The sequence below is a fragment of the Drosophila willistoni genome (genome assembly GCF_018902025.1).
Source record: "Drosophila willistoni isolate 14030-0811.24 chromosome XR unlocalized genomic scaffold, UCI_dwil_1.1 Seg144, whole genome shotgun sequence".
In the NCBI taxonomy this organism is placed as follows: domain Eukaryota; kingdom Metazoa; phylum Arthropoda; class Insecta; order Diptera; family Drosophilidae; genus Drosophila; species Drosophila willistoni.
In genome coordinates this window covers 9,016,396-9,035,254 of record NW_025814057.1, presented here as the reverse complement: position 1 = coordinate 9,035,254, position 18,859 = coordinate 9,016,396, and the positions used below count along the sequence as shown (strand labels likewise).

The following is an 18,859-nucleotide window of genomic DNA, read 5'->3' as shown; positions in this document are numbered from 1 at the left end:
TCAAATGACCACATCTGGATTTAAAGAAGATGTAAACTAGTTTGTTTGTTAGGTAATGCTTGCATTACTCATACGACCAGTGTTCCGCCTATGTTAAGTATCTATTAATTATGTTAGGTTGGTAAAAAAATTAATAAAACATCTGGTAATAGTCTCTAAATGGGCTACTGAAACATTAAAATTATTTAAAATATACAAAACAAGTCAAATTAAAAAAAACAATATTATTTAAAAGGATCAGTATTTTTTGGTATTTTCAGCCAGTATTTGGCTTTTTTTTTTTGGTTTTAGCTTTTTGTTTTAAGAAACAAAAGAAATGCCACCACGGACAAAAAGAATTTTAAGAATTGGACTAAACATTTATTTTATTTTTTCTTGGCTCAACAATTACACATCATCATTTTGTTTGTAGCCCCTTAATAAATATTTATTAAAGTTTTATTACGGTTTCAGTAAAAAACGAAATTGCCCCCTCTCTAATTTTCGCTCTCTTTTTCAGTTATAATTAGCCGCTCGTCGCAATCGTTTGTTGTTGGCAAGTGAATCTTTTACTTTATGTTTAAAAAGCCCTCAAAAGTGATAAATAATTATATCCGCATAAAATTCCCGAGATTATCTTTCTGATGGTTATGTTCGCATTGAAATCGGTTTGGTCGCTCTTGTGTTTTCTTCGCCAAAAGATGTTCAGAAACTTTGCTGCCAATAGGAAAAGGCAAAGCAGAGAGCGAAAAATAGGAGAGGGCGCGTTTGTGTGCGTGTGTGAAAATGTAAAAGGAGCATTCGATTAATGAAACTTTCGATAACAATACGATAACTCTTTCTTACGTCAATACGTTTATATCGTTAATGATCGGTTAAGCAAAATATGTGATGGCCAGTTTTTAAGTGAATTTTCTAGAATTACACAATTATAAAAGAATGGTAAGTTTGGTTTTTTTGTTTTATTAGTATTTAAAAATTTCTTGAATTTGTAAATTTATTACCCAACATAAACCTTTTTTGGTTTTCGTTTTTTTGGCCTATTTCCAATTATTCTTGTTTTTGTTTTTGTTTTTGGTGTGGGCTTCTGAGATTTGAAAATAACTTTTATTTTCTCGATTCTTGCCGACAAACTTTCTGCTGTGGGCAAAAGACCCCAATCACAGTCATCTTCACAAATTATTGACTCTTCTGAAAGTTTATAGACCTTGTCCCTTACGTCTTTTAACACAGTCTCTAAACTTTGAATTTGTTCCATAATTTTATTTTCAGTTGATGTAGATAGATTTTCCAAATTGTTCAGTTTATTGTTTAAACTTTCAAGTGTTACATTAGGATTATTGCTTTTGGTATGGTTTATATCATTTTCTATTTGGTCAATACGGTCATTCACTCTATCTAGATTTCTAGAGAAATCTATTGGTCCAGTATTTGTGGCCAACTCATTTATATGTTTGCTATTAATGCCTTGTATATAAATTAATGACGATTTACTTTGCTCTGAGCTTTTTTTTATATCGGGCCAAATGAGAAATTGAAAATCGTTTTTGAGTTGGTTTAAAAGTGTCCCCAACTCCTTAGAATGCACTGCATCGGCCGCCTTCTGCTCTTCAAATTTCTCAAATGTCTGATAATTCGAATCTATGTCAACTAATTTATTTTCGATCACAATTTTGATATTGTCATAAATTTTTAAATTGGATTGATAGAATTGGTATAGTTCTTCAAAGGATGTGGATACTTTTTCTATATCTTTTAGGCACTTTTCGATTATGTTTGTGTTGTTGCTTTTGATTTGTTTCAACTTATGAAAAGGTAATAACAAGCCTTTAGTATCATTCCACATAAAATTGGTCTGCTTAATGGTTGCATTTAGGGTTGAGATATTTGATTTTAGTATTTCCATATATTCAAATAAATTATTTACTTTTGTCTCGAGTTCGTTGTTATATTGCTCTTTTGCACATGCTCGTGTACACACCAGCGACATGTTTTGTAAAGCATTTTCTTCATTTTGAATTAATAAATTAAGAGATGACATGGATTCGTTGATATTTTGGATGTTATTCAACAACTTTTGGAATAAATCGTCTAACTGTCCTAAATGATCGTTTGGTTTTAGTTTATTAATCATATTTTCTGCATCATTAATGCCTAGATTGATATTTTTACAACATTCATCTGCCAGAGACTTGGACAATATATGCGAATTTTCTGCATTTTTTAGACGTTTCTGCTGCTCGCCAATTTCCGTTTGTAATTGCTCCAAAGAATTGTTTGAAAACTCATCTAATGTGAGTGTTTTAATAGCATCACTTTGGGATAGAAATGAATTCTCCAAGTTCTTGACATTCTCATCCCATTTGGGACGACAACAATTGTATGGATGTTGATTATCAGATAATTGTTCATTTAAATAATCGAAACGTGCATTTAAATTATTAAAATCCAACCACATATAGCCCGATGAATCGGCTCTTGCGATGGGTGATTCAATATTTCTAATTTGCATTATCATATCGATAAAATCATGGATCATTTCTATACGATCCATAACTGGATTGTATGGGCAGCAGCTCTTATGCATATGCTTTTCGATAGTTTCTATAATCCTTGACATTCTTTCATTAACATTTGCGATCTTTTCAGAACTTTCAACTTGTTTATCTATCCAATGGGCAATTTCGGTATTATTGTCACACATCGATTTGTTTTCAGCAGTTTGTCCTAAAATTGAACTTGCACTTGTAGTCGAGTCAAATTCAGTAATTTGAGTCGAATTGATATCAGGTTCATCATTATCTGGAGTTGGAGTTGCAGTTGTAGTTGTAGTTGATAAATTTGATAAATCATTCGTTCTATTGCATATCACAACCATGGGAATCTTAAATATATTCCACAAATTAACTTTTATGGCATTGCCGTCGTGCGGTTGTGCTCTTAAAACGAAGGTTTTTCTTTTTAAAAGTTTTTGATTAACATCTTTATGAAACTCTGTGACTTTCTTCCAAAATTCAGACTTTTCGTCATCATTTAAATTATTGGGAATGCAGCCAGCATTACGAAAATCTTCTTCCAATTCGGCTGTATATTCTGATCCTGTACTCATTGTATCTTCTTTATCATCATCATCATCATCATCATCATCGTCATCAGCATCAGAATAGTCTGACGGGGAATCGCGTAGAATGTAACAAATTCTAACAATTTTCACACAATATTCGTATTTTAGGTTTTTACCCGCAGATTTATGTAACGCGATTTCAGTGAGAGTATGTGATTTCATATCATTGTCGATTGCCGCCTCCAACCGCGCTATCCAAAATATTAAAAATAAATAACTCGATACAATCTGAAATACTGAAAAATTTTAACATTTGCCCCAAAAAGAAAGTCTCACCGTAAATAAACATATTTACCATGTCATGTAGCTCCCTTGTTCGATTGCAGTTTCCCAAATGATTACTCTTTGGTTCTCTTTTCACTTCTATTGTTATTAATTTTGAAATGCCTTAACTGCATTATAGACACTAAATGTTCTGCTCTGTTCGGTCTATGACTTTGATTAGTTCCCCCTCATAGAGGGCAAACAAATAACCAGTTTGTTTTTTCAAATGCAACAGCAAGTTCGCACCGATGAAAATGAGTGCAGAATTTTGCATTACTTTTGTGATGAATTTTTGAGGGGAATCCCTTTACATTTGATTGAATAACTGTAAGTAACAAAAAAATTGTTAAAAATTACTTTCGATTTTTATTATTAAACTGATAAGTAACTTAAGACATGAATATTATAATTCGTAGAAAAATTGACGGAATCCCGGACTTGCATTGTTAAGAATTTTTACAAATTTTAAAGATACTTTTGGAAATCATTTTTGCTGATTTCTCCTATCTTTCCTGGACTGATTTTCAACAATTTCTAACAGATTTTCAAAAGTTATATAATCTGAGATATTTATAATCTATATAAATGCAATTAAGCATATCTCAAAATGGGTTTAGTTAAAGACTTAAAGTTTCGAGCATTTGATTTAATGCTTGTTTTTACAATTTCAATTATCAATATCGATGAAAAAAGAAAATTAATTAAGAATTAATTACAAAGAGTAATGAAGCCAGCAGAGCCAGAGAACAAGGCCTTGGGGCTAAACATATCGTTTTTCCCTTATGTAAAAATAGTTTCTAAAATTATTAAGTTCAAATTTATATTAAAATCCCTCGAGCAATGCTCAAATTGTTTGGGAAATTCAATTGACTGTAACTTTATTGACTGTAACTATTATTTTTTTTTTTTTTTTTGTATGGGTAGAAGTAGGATTTTTTCAGCTTTCGATTCAATAAATCGGCTTTGCTCGAACTTTAGCTGCAGTAAATAAATCATATCAATAAAAATGAGCAGCCACACACACCAGCACACATGACACACCATTTCACTGCACTTCACTCTTCGCTCTTTGTCCTTGCTGGCAGTCATGGCTTTTTCATGGCTCATCCTCGGAGTGCATTCCGCTGACTGGCACTCACCCAGTGTGCGTTGCTGTATGTAGTTGCAAACATGTTTATAAAAAGTACAAGTTAATATTTATGTAATTCAACAGAATACAGAATGGACAACAAGGCAGATCATTACATTGACATATTCATGCGCACACACATACACAGACATTGAATCAAGGAATTCCAACTCCAGGAAGATGGAGAATGGAGGTAAGAAACAATGCCAGTTAAAGAAAGAAGACGGAGCACGCGACCATGTAAAAGTGCGGACATTGCATTGCGTCCCACGCCAAGAAATCAACCTGCGATTGTGTCTCTTTTTGCTGCTTTTGTTTCTCTGGTCGGTCAGTGGTTGTCTCTGAATGGTCATGAATATGTGTGGCTGTCGTCGAATGGATGAGGTTGGGAATGGGTATAGGTGGGTATGGGGCAACTGCAGCTTCAATTCTTTATCTGCAACATGGACGCAACTCATGAACTTGTCTCTCTGTCTGTCTGTCTGTCTGTCTCTCTGTCTGTGCGTCTGAGTGTCCGGCTGTCTGCACTGTCTCCTACTCTGTCTGCTTATCAAATGCGGCTCTTGTACCTGTCATAAGGTCCAACTGGATGGAAATATATGTATTGGGTATATGGCATGGCATGTATATTGGTGGGCCAAGTCAGGAACTCAACTCAAGTGCCTCGAGTTAACTTTTAATAAACTGCACAATGAACAAAAGGCCACTTCAGGTGGTGCTAAAGTCACAGAGAGAGAGAGAGAGTGTGAGTAAGAGACACTTAGAGAGAGAGAGGGGGAAAAAGGGTGAGGTAAGGGCGTTGAGAATGTGGCCCTAGGACCTCCATTTATCTCACTTGACGCCGGTGCCGGCAAATATGGAAATTTGTTTGGTCCGCTCCCATTTTCGGTTTCTTTTTTTTTCTGTTTTATTGTTCTCTCTCTCGTACACACACACACACACAAACACACATTCTGCTCACTTGGCTTTTTGTGTCCTTTCAACTGCTTCATTAAACACTTGCCGTCCTACCGCCATGGCATGTCCTGGGCAGCCAAGTGTCCTTATGTCCTTGTGGTATAATTAATTTCTGCGGCCCAGAATTTGTAAAGAAAAACGCAAAACAAAAAAAAAATGCTTAGACGTGAGTGGAGTAGAGAAATGGCGAGTTCAAAAAACTCTAACCATCCTTTTTTCCCGTTTTTTTCTTCCTTTTTGTAAAAGGAATGACAAAAAGTGAAGTTTAAACATTTCCACCAGCAGGATACAAATGTATATATGCACGTACTTTATTCTAGCTGTAATTAAATATAGGTAGAAGGTGGTGGCATTAGGGGGTGGTGGTGCAAAAAGTGGCCTACTCTTTACCAAACACAACCAGCAGATTCTGAAGGCTTTTCATTTGCTAAGCAAACATTAAACAATCGCCTAACTAAATTTCTAGGCCATCCTCTCCAACGGCCCCACCTCCCCCCACCACCCACCATCAATGTAATCAGATTCATGAACCGATAAATGTTTAGTTACACACCCAACCACCACCCACCACCCACTACTGGCCATGTAATCATATTGAATTTCCTTAAGCTGCTGGGCTGCTTCAATCTCAGGTTGTGGATACCACCGCGTGTCCTTTATGGGCCTTTTAGGTTAATTGCTTTTGTTGCAATGCTCACCAAGCAAGCTATTAATCGTTGGTCGGTTCGCCACGGTCACCAACATACATATGAGGTCATTTAGACGGGAAATTTCCTGGACATTTTCAGCTTTAGCTTTTCGAAATTAGTTTCACATTTATGCACGGCCAAAAACAAAAAAAGGAACGAGAGAATAACGCGTCTAGGCGCAGCCTGGCACCTGTGCGTGTTAGCTGGTAATTTTGGGGCTCTGCCATTGCCGTTGTCGTCACCATGATTGTCGTCGAGACAACAAAGGATTGGAGCAGTTGGAAGGGCAACTGTCATGTGTCGGAGTCGTCGTCGTCGTCGTAGTCGTAGTCGTAGTCGTGGCAGACATTTTCATAATTTTCACATGCTCACACAATTCCAAATCCCAAGCCACCCAAGTGGAGCGTCTCCTCCCGCTCCTGGTGCCCGGGCGTGCCGCTTAATTGCCTTGGCTCAGTTTCTGTCATACCTACCTGGAAATGGGAGCTGGCGCTTAACGAATGTTCGGTGCTCTGGAGGACGGGGTAATGTTATTAGACTCCTGCCATTGCCAAGAAGTGTCACCTGCTGGGATTTGTGTGTGTATGTGTGTGTGTCGTCTTTGAGTGAGTGAGTTGACTTCTTTCCATACACAACGACCTTGTAGCTCTTCTATGCACGGCTTGAGGACTCTTCTTTTCCCAAATCATTTCGCCATTTAAGAAAATCTTACATATTAGAAGCATTTCTACTTTAATTTTTGTGCTTATAAATATAGCTTTTTTATACCTGGCTACACATTTCACAGTTTTTACTTTCATTTTGAATATATATTATTTGTATTTTTTTTTTTGCCTTCTAAATATATTTTTAAGTTAAAAACAATAATGAATAAATCGCTCGAAACTACGAATACATCCGGTGACAAGAAGAAAACACAAATTTCAGACTCGAAACCATCCAGCATTAACGTCAATAGTTTCACTCCAACACCTATCAAAGAGAATATAGAACCAAACGAAGAATTGGATGATGAAATTGAGATAACATATACAGATTTTCACGATGAATCGCAATTGAAAATCGTGCAAAGTATTATCGATAAAGAACTCTCCGAGCCATATTCCATATATACGTATCGCTATTTTGTCTACAATTGGCCCGAATTGTGTTTCTTTGCCTGTCATGGGGAACGTTATGTGGGCGTTATAGTATGCAAATTGGAACCACATCAGACAAGCTGGTTACTTCAGGGTTATATTGCCATGTTGGCTGTAGAAATGCCCTATCGTAAGAGAAAAATCGGTACGTCTCTGGTACAAATGGCCATTGAGGCAATGATAGATCGTAGTGCTGCCGAAATTATTCTCGAGACCGAGTTGAGCAATAAGCCGGCATTGGCCTTATATGAAAGTCTTGGTTTCATACGAGAGAAACGTCTATTGCGTTACTATATGAACGGTGTGGATGCATTTCGTCTAAAACTATGGACACGTGATGTGACGCCGCAAGATTCGAGTGAAGATTATGTATAAAGTGTATGATTTAACAAATTCTCGAATATGTATTATTTTGGCAATTGTGTGTTTGAGTGTGTGTGTATGTTAGGTGTTCCCTTATTTCTTTTATAAATGAATGTTGATGAGAGACAGAGAGAGAGAGAGAGAGAGAGAGAGAGAGAGAGAGAGAGAGAGAGAGAGAGAAAGAGAGAGAGAGAGAGAGAATGTTCTCTGCTGACGGCTGCTGCTGGGTTCAATTAGCGCCCCGGCAGGCCACCAGACTGGCTACTTGGGTAGCCTTAATACAGGTAGACAAGTAGGGGTTGGAATTCATTTAATTGAGCGACAACAGGAGTTTAAAATCATGAAGGGATAATTGCTTTTCAGGGTCAAGTCCAAAAAAAAACAACGACATTATATACAGTTGTTGAGACGGCCCAAGGGCCCAAAGTGGCGGCGGCGATAAGGTGATTGCTACTCTAAAAGGTGGTCCTTGAGGGTGAAAGACAAGGGTTATCATATGGCAAATAGGAAAAATATTATTGATTATAACCATGACAATGATTATCCATTATATAACCCTTCTCTTAAGACTTAGAACAATGGGAAACGGAGAACAATTCTAATATTTTAAATGTTAAACTCACTTATTGCCATTATCCTAGATTATATCTTTAGCTTATTTTTTCAATTGATAACAGAGAAATGATAATTCATTTGATACTTTTACGCTACCGTTTTAAAACTTAGTTAAATAAAAAATATTGAAATATTTTTGTGGTCTCACATCAGTTAGGTTTACCTTTGCCATAATTTTTCTTAACTCTCTCAACAAGTTTTCGCATCTGTGGGCTGCTTGGGATCTGGATCTAAATCTGAATCTGGAGCAGGTCTCCCTTACGATCATTGATCTTTGATATCCCCCACTTGAAACATGCTCTTACAGCTTCCTCAGTTAAGCACTGTTCTCCATCTCTCAATCGGCAGCACTTCACGTTTTGGACCAAAACTAAAAACAACAACAGATCCAGATCCAGAGTCAGACTGAAGCAGAGTTTAAGCCAAAGACGAAAGTCAAAGCTCTTTTGCCAACTTTTGGCAGGTGGCACACCAAGACCAAAGAGCAAGCAATTGCAACTGCCCGCTGGTTGTCTCCCTAACTCTGGCCTGGCCTGGCCGGGTCTGGTCTGGCATGGTATGGTATGGTATGGTCCAGATGACATGCAACGTTCGCAGCATCGTCGCTGATTGAGTTGCACCTGCCATTCGCAGAAACAAGTCCAACTGAGGTCAGCCAGAGAAGGAGCACAAAGAGCAAGAGAAGAAGGAGGAGACATCCAGCATACAGTATACATACATTGGAGAAACAGAAGAAGGTGGTGACGGTGGCAACGGTGACAGTGCCAGTTGATGGTGCCAGTGCAGTGGTTTGGTGGTGGTGGTGGTGGTGGTGGCGGTGGTGGCGGAAGAGTTTAGGATGATACCCGCTGCCCGCGTTATTTATGTGGATTTTTGCCCATGACTGGATGCTGCTGCGACGACGACGACGACTGCCCTGTCGTTGACATTTGCCTGAATTTCAATTTCATGTCAAGGCGGCAGCAGCTTCTGTCTACCATAAATCTTATCCTGGCATAGATGGGCTTGTGGGCTCTTGCGTTTTGGCCCCGTATTTGCAGTCTTGAAATTGCCGCCCCCGAATCATCGTGCACTACTTCAATGCGATAATTGTATAACTTAACATAGTTGCCCAATAAGAGGAAATTCGTAAATAATTAGCAGATTCAATGAAGCATCCAATGATTATGCCATAGCTCAACAAGGTTCACCCACTGACAAAATGCCATAGGCAAAACCAACAACATCATCATCATCGTCATCATCATCCTCATGTCCCTGCATACCAAATCATCATTATCATAGTTTTTCGCTTCTTTGATTATGCAAAATGATTAATTTGATACCAATAATAATTAATATTGAGTGAAATGCATAAGCATTTTGCATACATACATATTTGCCGAGAAGGAATATGGATAATCATAAGATTATGGAATGTAGGGCATGAGAAATTCATTTTGTTCGTTTTTCTAATACAGGGTGTCTCTAAGCTTCTCTAGGAGTCAATGCAAATGTGTAAGAAATTAAAAAGTCAAGAAATTAATTAGTCTGCATTAAGTAGATGAAAAGCATATTTAATATTAAGCAATGCTAAAACTGGTTGAGAATCACAACCAAAATATGTAAGAAATTATGTCAATAAGCGAGTGCTGCTTCAATATGTGAATCCTTAATCGATTTTTTAAGGTATTTTGGTGTTAGGAAGTTAAAGTTTTTTTTTCTTTCTAGATTTATTTATATCCTTGAGATTTGAGATTTTATTAAATGCATAAAAAAGCAACTGCATATGATATCAGATATTTTTCCATCTCAGTTTTGATCAGTTCAGGAATTGAAAGTGTCAATTTTAATAGAGTTAAGGTGTGATCTATCTTATTTTACAAATAAATATGCATATACACCTAGACCTCGCTTTGCGTTGGGGATACGTTCCAAAAAAACACGACGCAAACTGAAACGACGCAAAGTGAATGAAGATTTTCTATAGGCAACCATGGAAAGATCAAAGATAGGTTCCCGGGCTATGAAAATACTAATTTCTAGAAAGAAAAATTGAACAAAGTAAACATTTAAAAACAAAAATATTATTGCATTCATTCATTAAAAAAAAATGCTTCCATTAAATCAAAATAACCTATTCAATTATTTTATCTTTATGAGTTTTTAGTGGCTTCGTTCACCAAAAATTTGTCCAGAGTTTGGTGAATAGCTTTTTTTTGTAAATTTAAATAAATTTCTTGGTAGCAGTTGATGTTTGCAGCTACCGCCTGGGATACCTTAAAACTTCTGTTATTGTCAGGATCGTTTTTTATAAAAATTTTCGATTGCTTCGTCAATCAGACCCATCGCTTTTGAAATTTGTTTGGAGGTTAAACACTGTTCTACGAACATTTCTACTAAACCATCCCCGAGTTTTGATATCAAGACGCAATTATAAACAGAAGTAGGTAAGCTAGATGTCAATGTTGAAAAACGTAAAACTGCCAAAAATTCAAAGGCAATGTTGGTAAAAGTTGATATTGGCGTTGCCACAATGGCTGATTTAGAAAAAAAAAAAGTTAAACACTCGAACTCACAACAACGCAACAACGAGAATATAACGACGCACAGTAAAAATTAGTACTAATAAAGCAGCGACGCAACTTCGAAAAAACGCAAAACGAAACGACGCAAAGCGGGGTCTAGGTGTACTTATGACTTTTGGATCAAACTACTCAATATGATGAGCACTTGTTCATTTGCTCAGTGACTTGGTTAACTACTTACTTACTTGTTTAGTACCAACAGTGACATTAAAATAAGAGGAGTGTCTCCAATCTTAGAACAAGTGAGTGAACAATTGAACAAATGAGTCAATGAACAACTGAACAAATGTACTCACTTACTAAGAAAAGTTGCTTACTTTCACTCACTTATCAACTGATTGTGTTTCGCATCCTGCAAAAAGAAATTTCTCTCAGTGTATGTGGCAAATGAAATATTTATGTCATAACCAACTTTCAATAAATATCAATAGAGTTGCCATCAAAGTTATGCCAATTGACATGAAGGACGGACGGGTGGTGGGATGTGGCAGGTGATTGCATCACTCCTTTGCGCTAGCTTACTCCCCTCCCCCCCGCCTGCTCTACTCTTAGACCCCGCTCGAGTCACGCCTTCAAATTTCAATAAAAATCAAACTGCAAAACAGAAATCCATTTATAATTTAGACATTTATTTTTGTTTGATTTCTAGTTTTCTTTGCATTTTTTCATTTCTAATTTTTCTTTTTTTTTTGCTTGTTTTGTTTTTATATACATATACATATATGTATATATTTTGGGTTTTGTCTTGTGCTTGACATTGCTTACTTTCTGATTTATCGGTTTTCTATATATTTTCTCTCTCCCTTATGTATGTGTGTGTGTGTGTGTGTGTGTGTGTGTGTAAATTCTTTTCTGATGGGAAGAAAAAACAACAACTAGCTTAGCTTTTATTTTATGAGAATTGAATATATGTTTGGATTTCAGTTTTTCATTTTCCGTTTTTCGTATCTTTTTTGTTTGTTTTTTTTTTTATTTTTTTAAAATATTTTGTCTTAGGATTTTTGGCTTACGCTTTGCTGAGTTTTCATGCTAGATTAGATATTTTCACATAGATATATATATATATATATATATATACATATATATATATATTTTGATTTCTGTGAATACGTTTTGAATAAATATTTGTTGTTGTTGTTGCTGCCGTCAATATGTCAAGTGGCTAACTAACTTCACTTTTATTTTATTTTTTGTTTTTCTCTTGATAAATTTGCTTTGATTATTACTATTTGCTTTTTTGTTTTTATTTGTTTCGGTTACCCTTAAATTTGTAAGTTTGATGAAAAAAATGCTCGAGTTTTTGTTCTCAAATATGTGTTTTTTTTTTGTTTTGTGGTATATTTTCTTTATTTGTATTTGAAATGTTTTGTTGAAATATATTTATATATATATATATATTTTATATTTTTTTTTTACTTAAACTTTTCTTTGGCTTTTCGGTTTTTCAATAAATCAATTCATTTTACAGTTGAATTAGTTTTGCTTTGTGAATTTCACTAAATTATAAATAAATAAATAAACAAATGTGTGAATTGGCAAAAAAAAAAAAAAAAATGATTGATAGAGAGAGAGAGAGAAAAATATTTGAATATTTTGTTTTCGTTTTTTTTTTTGTTGTTTTTAATAAATAAATATAATTAGTAATACTTTTTTGTGTGTGCTTTTGAATGGGGCTGGGGAAGGGGGTGTTGGGCGAAGGGGGGCAAGGGGTGAGGGTTTTCAATAAATATTTGTAAAATAATTTCTGAACGCATTTAGTGGCTTTAATTTTAATTTGCATTTAATTTAATTAATTTAATTTAATTATTGTTTGTTTTTTCTTTCTTTCTCTTTCTTTCTGTTTGTGTTGCTATTTGTTATTGTTGTTGTTTTTGCTGTTGTTGTTGACTAGTGTGCGACTTAATAATATTTACAATTTGAAACAAAAATTTGTTAGTTTTGGTTGGAAATATAAACAAATTGAACTGATTGAATTCATTAAGTTTTAATTGCAAATCCTATTTATAATAAGTTAAATAGACAGCGAGGCCAATAAATACATAATTTAAACAAAACCAAAAACAAAAAAAAAAAATGGAAAAAAAACTATAGCAACAAGGCGATTACCTAAATTTGTTTATACCCTGTGTGTATACCGATGACGGCGGGAAGGGTATCTGAGCACCTGAATCGATGCATTGTTTGGTTTGTCAAGTCAAGCGATCAAAAAGATTTTTTGACAAGAGAAAACGAAAAAAAACTGTGGCCTACTTATGTGGGACAATTGCGCTTGACTTTTCGTGCAGAGTATCGTCAATGTCGGTGCCATTGAGCGACTGGATATTTCTTTTCTTCGTTTTTTTGGGAGGGTTTCTTTTCTCTCTCTGTTTGTGTGTGTGTGTCTGTTTGAGTGTTGCTTGTTTTTTATACTCTTTTTTTTTTTGTTTTTGTTTTGTGTTTTAGTTGGTTTTCCTTTTTTGTTTTAGGTGTGTGTGTGTGTGTGTTTTTTTTTGTTTTTGTTAAGTTTTTACACGCGAAATAAATTCAGTCTTTGGTTCTATCACAACATTTGTTTACACGTTTCGTTTCGGTAACGTTTTCAAAATATTAAAATAAAAAAAAAAAATTATAATTATAATAATTCAATTATATATACGTATATATATATAAATATATTTAAAAAAAAAAGAAACGCGGTAACGGTTAATGTAAACGAAAACGACAAGGAAAAGCGATACGGAACGAAAAGTAAAAGCAGCCAAAAACTTTTCATATTTTGCCTCTGCAATGGGATTTTTCTTTTTTTTTTTTTCTTTGTTGTTTTCTTTAGGTTTGTGTGTGTGTGTGTATCGAATTTAGTTTTAAACTAAATACGCTTTATGAGTGGGAAACAATTTATTTTTCTGTTTTCTTTTCTTGTTTGTTTTTGGTTTTTTTTTTTTTTTTGGGTTTTTTTTGTTTGCTTTTCATTTCATTTCCGATCTTGGGTCACTTGTAACTCTCTATCTGTATCTGTGTCTCTTGCTATCTATAAGTATCTATAGGTATTATGTATTATGTCTATGATTCTCTCCTTCGAAAGTCTTCTGCATAAGGTTCTCGACAAGGACGAGGACGAGGACGAGGATGACGACGACGACGCTTAGGACACACCCAAGTCGTGCAGCAAATGTTGTGTGATAACCTCGCCCTGTTCTTCCATCAGTTGAGCGGTCACAGTATTGATGAGATTGAACACAATCGCAAATACAGTGAAGGCACAATAAACGCTTAATGCCAGCCACCAAATCAATTGCTCGTATTCACGATGACCAAAGTTTTTCAATACCAAAAAACCGATGGTAAGGCCAGCCAAAGCACCAGTTAAATGTGCTATATATGAGACTTGTGGGCCTTTGGTGAATGTTGCTCCGCCATCAAAATATTGTGTATAGAGAGCATAACCCAAATCGCATGATACTGCAAATTGACAAGAGAAAACAAAAAACCAAAAATATTAATAAAGATTGAAAATATATAAAAACAAAAGAAAAGTGGAGAAATGCATAGAAAATATAGGATGGAGGATAAAAGAAAGAAGTAAAAGAAATCGATTACTTTTTTAGAAACTTACCAAATATCACAACAGAACCCAGCTGTGTGGATGCCGATTTCATGTGGGCATAGTTAAGTGTTATATTGGCCAAATGGGCTGCCAATAGGGCATAAACGCCACCGCTGGCACCGACCAAAAATACTTCCGAATCGACAACACTTGTGCCCAGTGAACCGGCAAAGACGCCAGCCATATAGATGACACCAATTCGCGCTGTACCATGCATCACCTCCAATGGTATGCCAAAGAACAATTGTATTATGATATTGAAGCCCAAATGGAACCAATTCGCATGCAGGAACATATAGCTAAAGAAACGCCAGACTTGCAAACGACGATCTGGACGATAGACTAATACCGAATCGCTTGGTATGGGCACTGGTAGACCAAAATTCTGGGCGGGCATTGTATAACGGTCATAGGCAAAGATTGCAATCTGTAAATGAGAAAGAGAGACGGAATATGGGCATTAGTTAGTTAGTTTGGTTACTTTACAAAAGAGAGAGAGGGAGAGAGAGAGGGGAGTTTGGGTTTGCTTCTTGTTCCTGTGTTCTGTTTCTATTCTGATTTATATGTAACTTTCGTATATATGTATATATAATGTTGTTGCTGTCTGGCACGCGACGGCAATGCCCCAAATAAGCAAAAGCAACATCATGTTCGAGTTGAATGTTTGTTGGTGTCTCTGTGTGTGTGTGTGTGTTTGCTATGAGAGTCCTGCCAACTTTATTTTTGGCATTTGTTCAAACTTTTCTTGAGAGTGCGACGACGACAACAAAAACAACGTCACTCCCTAAATTGTTTTTTTTCCTATGGGTTTTTTTCGTACGTTTTCCATTTCCTCATTTATTTTATACCCTTTTTAAGGAAATGAAGCCATTCTACTTTTGGGCAAAATGCAGTGAACGAAATCATTTCGAATAGATTCTCTTCTCTTATGAGACAAATTTCAGGAAAATGAAAAACATAAGGCCAAGCATAAGGAAATCAATCAAAATTCTCTATATATATATGCTAATCGATATATATATTTTGTGTGTGGGGGGCGAAAAGAAAAACATTTTCCTTCACTTCATTTCTTTTAGTTGCTTGTGGTAGGTAAAGTGTATAAAAACTTCGTTTTTGATTGAAAAATATTGCCCATATTATTCTTCATGTTGCTGTTGTTGTTTTTTGTGTGAAGCTTGTTTACAATCGATTTTGGGGGCGCCAGGCAGTCAGCCAAAAGGAAAAACTTCTTGCTACACACACACACACACACACATATACGGACATACATTGAAGATGTCTATATATATTATATACATATTTATTGTGTATATAAATGTGTATGCTTGTGTGTATATTTGAATCATTTTATCGCTTTTAGTTGGAAGTTTTTGGAGAATTTTTGTAAAGTTCTTTTGCTAGAAATTTTTATTGCATTTTGCGGTTCTTTGATTCTACTCAGAGTATGTCTAGCACTCGCTCTCTCTCTCACACACATTCATAGGAAGAGCAAAAACAATAATAATAATAATAATGAAGATAATAATCTATCCACAATACGAAACTTACCTCAATGATGGAGATTAGTAATATAAACCACGGCCAATGTTTGCGATGTTCATATTTGAGTAGACTCAACTCATCACTGGTATCGGTTTGGGCCACCGTTGCGGATGTTGTGGAGCAGGAGATGATGGGCAATGTGCTGTTGGTGTTGTTGCTGCCGCCGTTGTGGCAGTTGCTGTTGGTTGCTGCTGCTGCTACCTCACGTTGCATGTAAATGTGTTCACCTTGCCGAGTGCAACATGTACTGCTAGCTGTGCTGCAGTCTGTGTCATATGACGATGAGCAGGATGATGATGATGAGGAGATGACTGTGGTGCAGGTGGAGGCTGGTGTTGGAATGTCAATGATGGTCTCCTTGGTGTTGTTGTTGTTTTTGCTGCCCAATGATGCTGGCTCCTCCTCCACTTGCAGCTTTGTTTCGTTTACATTTGTGTGATTTTCCATTTTATTTTTCTTTTCTCCCTCTCTTTTATTAAGTGTGTGTGTGTGTGTGTGTGTGAGAGTTGGTGTTGCTTGCTTGCTGTTTTTCCTCTTTTCTTTTCTTTTTTGTTTTTGGCGCCAGGGAAAAAAATCGAATTCTGGAAAATGAAATGTAGACAAGTGAGTTTTGTATAATTAATTAACTTTTGGAAATGAACAATAAACACAATATACCGAAAAAGTGAACTGAGAGGATAAGAAAAACCCCCCTCGCAAGAGCAAAAGAATCGAATTAAGTGCATAAATTATTCATAAAACAAGAGTAAACCATAGAGAGCCAAAAGGCAACAGCAATTACAACACTTGATGGAATTTTTTTTTCTCCTCAAAGATTTTTCTTCTTTCTCTTTTTTCGTATGCTTATTTCTTTTTATTATTTTGTTTATTGTCTTGAGTTGAGTTGCATTCACAACTTCCTGAACTGAACTGAACTGAACTTATTTGGGTCACTAGAATTCCGTAGAGTAACAAATAGAAAAACAAAACTAAAAAACCGAGAATAAAGTTTTGAGTTTCAAATGGTCTAAAATTAACATTTTCGCTCATGTCTTTAGCATTCTTTTACTTCTTCGACCCCCAATGCAAAAAAACTAAACTCACTAATGGTCCACTAATGGATAGAAAATTGTGCCGAGTGGGTGAGTGGTGTGTGGTGTGTGGTGGGGTGGGGTGTGGGGTGTAATCAGTTAATAACAGCAATATTATGGGTAATTTTCGTAAAGCAAACGTTTCGAAAATTATGTTAATCGCATTCGTTTCAATTACGATAGAAGAATTGCATCTAAAAGATACAATTTTGATACGCTAGCGACTTAAAGATCGTTTTCGCTTCCACCCCCCTCCGCACCTGCAACTTGACTCAACTCAACTGACTTCCTCTGTGTCTCTCATGGTCGCTGTTTGTGTGTGTGTGTGTGTGTGTTAACTGAATGGTAAGTAGGCGAAGACGACGAAGTTTAAGCCGAAGTTTACTAGACTTGTTAGCTCTCTTTCTCTGTCTCCCCATCATGGTGTGAGTGTGTGTAGGTGTGTGTGTGTGTGTGAAAGAGTGTGGGATTATAAGCAACTGACCAGAAAGCAACAACAACAACAACAACATCTCTTGTTGGTTGCCATGGACGTGGCATAAACTCAGGGGGCAATGCCACAACATAAACAGGTGCAACCGAAAAAAAACTCACTAGAGATGTCCTTTTTGGTAAGAAGAAAACCACAAGAAACTCAATATATATCAAGATTGAAAAGTTTTGAGTGAGATGTTTCACCCTCGCCCCTTTTTGATTTGTAATGATCTCTTTGCTAAGCTACTGCTTATTTTTTGGTTGCCTAGGCAATCAGCAAACTTATTTCAATAAGGCACGAAATTAATTAATTTATTAATTATGGCATTTTGTTGTTATTGTTGTTGGTTTTTCGTTTTTTTTTGGCTTTTGCAATGCACTGAATAGTCAGAAGAGCATGACTGACTAACATTTCGAAAGTTTTTTTTTTGTACATTTTTTAAAGAATATGTTAAGACGCGTCGGGAGGAAGAGGGAAGAGTTGGGTGGTCGGTTGGTTGGTCGGTCGGTCGGTCATAAAAATCTAAAGTTTCAGTTTCACATGACCCCTGAGACGGGTCTCGGTTTGTGTGTGCATATGCACATAATTTGCATTATAGCCCTAGTCTAGGTCTATAGTATCTGGCCATCTGCCCCTTACAAGTTGAACAAACTCATTACGCCAAGTCTCAGGCCCACCTCCCCCCCTGTTGGCCATTCCAACCACTCACTCTCCTGCATATCTATATATGTATATTTCTGTGTTTCTTTTTTTTTTTTATTTTTTTTTATACTTGTCTGTGACAATTTCTATTGCAATTTGCTATTTTACGAGTGCAATACTCATTAAGGTCAAAGTCTTACCTTCTGTGTTTGTGTTGAGGTGTTGATTTGTATATATATTTTTTGTAATATTTCTTCTATTCTTCTGCTTCTTCTTGTCTTGTAATCCAAAATGCGTTTTTAATCCAAATGGGGGGGCAGATTTGGTTGTTGTTTTGTGTGTTTCAGTTTGTGGCAGGTTTCTTGTTGTTGTCTTTCACTTGCTTTTCATTACTGTCACATTTGTTGTTGTTATTAATAATAATTTGTTGAGCTTTGTTTTAATGCTCATCAAATTTTTCATTTTTGAGCATAATTTTTGTTTGCACACAATTTGTATTTTGCTTTTTGTTTGTATTTTTTTTTTTTAAACACTTTTGCACGAAAATGTACCAATAATTTGGATGAGGTGGGGTCAAAAAAAATAAATAATATGACAATTTGTTGTCGTTTATCGTTGTGTTGTTGTTGTTGTGATATTGCAGCCTGCTGCTGGTTCTTCTTGGTAGCACACAAAAAAAAAATAACAAGAGAATCTCACGCCAACGCAGTCGAAAACACAA

The 18,859-nt window shown here is 35.9% G+C and overlaps 3 protein-coding genes across 3 annotated transcripts; 1 reads left to right on the top strand and 2 right to left on the bottom strand.

The window, feature by feature from the left end:
• Nucleotides 1-979: 979 nt before the first annotated feature.
• LOC124460699 (variant-silencing SET domain-containing protein) lies at nucleotides 980-3,401 on the bottom strand. Its single transcript, XM_047012115.1, has 2 exons — nucleotides 3,380-3,401; nucleotides 980-3,147 (listed from the first exon to the last, which is right to left on the bottom strand). Exons 1-2 carry the CDS (start codon nucleotides 3,399-3,401, stop codon nucleotides 980-982), a joined length of 2,190 nt encoding a protein of 729 aa, XP_046868071.1.
• Nucleotides 3,402-6,962: 3,561 nt separating this feature from the next.
• LOC6638828 (N-alpha-acetyltransferase MAK3) lies at nucleotides 6,963-7,674 on the top strand. Its single transcript, XM_002061787.2, has one exon. The coding sequence runs from the start codon at nucleotides 7,009-7,011 to the stop codon at nucleotides 7,654-7,656; it is 648 nt and encodes a 215-aa protein (XP_002061823.1). The 5' UTR covers nucleotides 6,963-7,008; the 3' UTR covers nucleotides 7,657-7,674.
• Nucleotides 7,675-13,284: 5,610 nt separating this feature from the next.
• LOC6638633 (protein rhomboid) lies at nucleotides 13,285-18,614 on the bottom strand. Its single transcript, XM_023181389.2, has 4 exons — nucleotides 18,339-18,614; nucleotides 15,958-16,532; nucleotides 14,419-14,836; nucleotides 13,285-14,264 (listed from the first exon to the last, which is right to left on the bottom strand). The coding sequence occupies exons 2-4, from the start codon at nucleotides 16,396-16,398 to the stop codon at nucleotides 13,948-13,950; spliced, it is 1,176 nt and encodes a 391-aa protein (XP_023037157.1). The 5' UTR covers nucleotides 16,399-16,532; nucleotides 18,339-18,614; the 3' UTR covers nucleotides 13,285-13,947.
• Nucleotides 18,615-18,859: the final 245 nt, after the last annotated feature.

Bases quoted from the DNA above. Each gene is read 5' to 3' on its own strand.
- LOC124460699 (XM_047012115.1), bottom strand. From the start codon at position 3,401: ATGGTAAATATGTTTATTTACG. The intron at 3,148-3,379 runs GTGAGACTTTCT...ATTCCCCGTCAG, and splicing joins GGTAAATATGTTTATTTACG to ACTATTCTGATGCTGATGAC.
- LOC6638828 (XM_002061787.2), top strand. From the start codon at position 7,009: ATGAATAAATCGCTCGAAACTACGAATACATCCGGTGACAAGAAGAAA.
- LOC6638633 (XM_023181389.2), bottom strand. From the start codon at position 16,398: ATGGAAAATCACACAAATGTAAACGAAACAAAGCTGCAAGTGGAGGAG. The intron at 14,837-15,957 runs GTAAGTTTCGTA...TCTCATTTACAG, and splicing joins TACTAATCTCCATCATTGAG to ATTGCAATCTTTGCCTATGA. The intron at 14,265-14,418 runs GTAAGTTTCTAA...GTCAATTTGCAG, and splicing joins GGGTTCTGTTGTGATATTTG to TATCATGCGATTTGGGTTAT.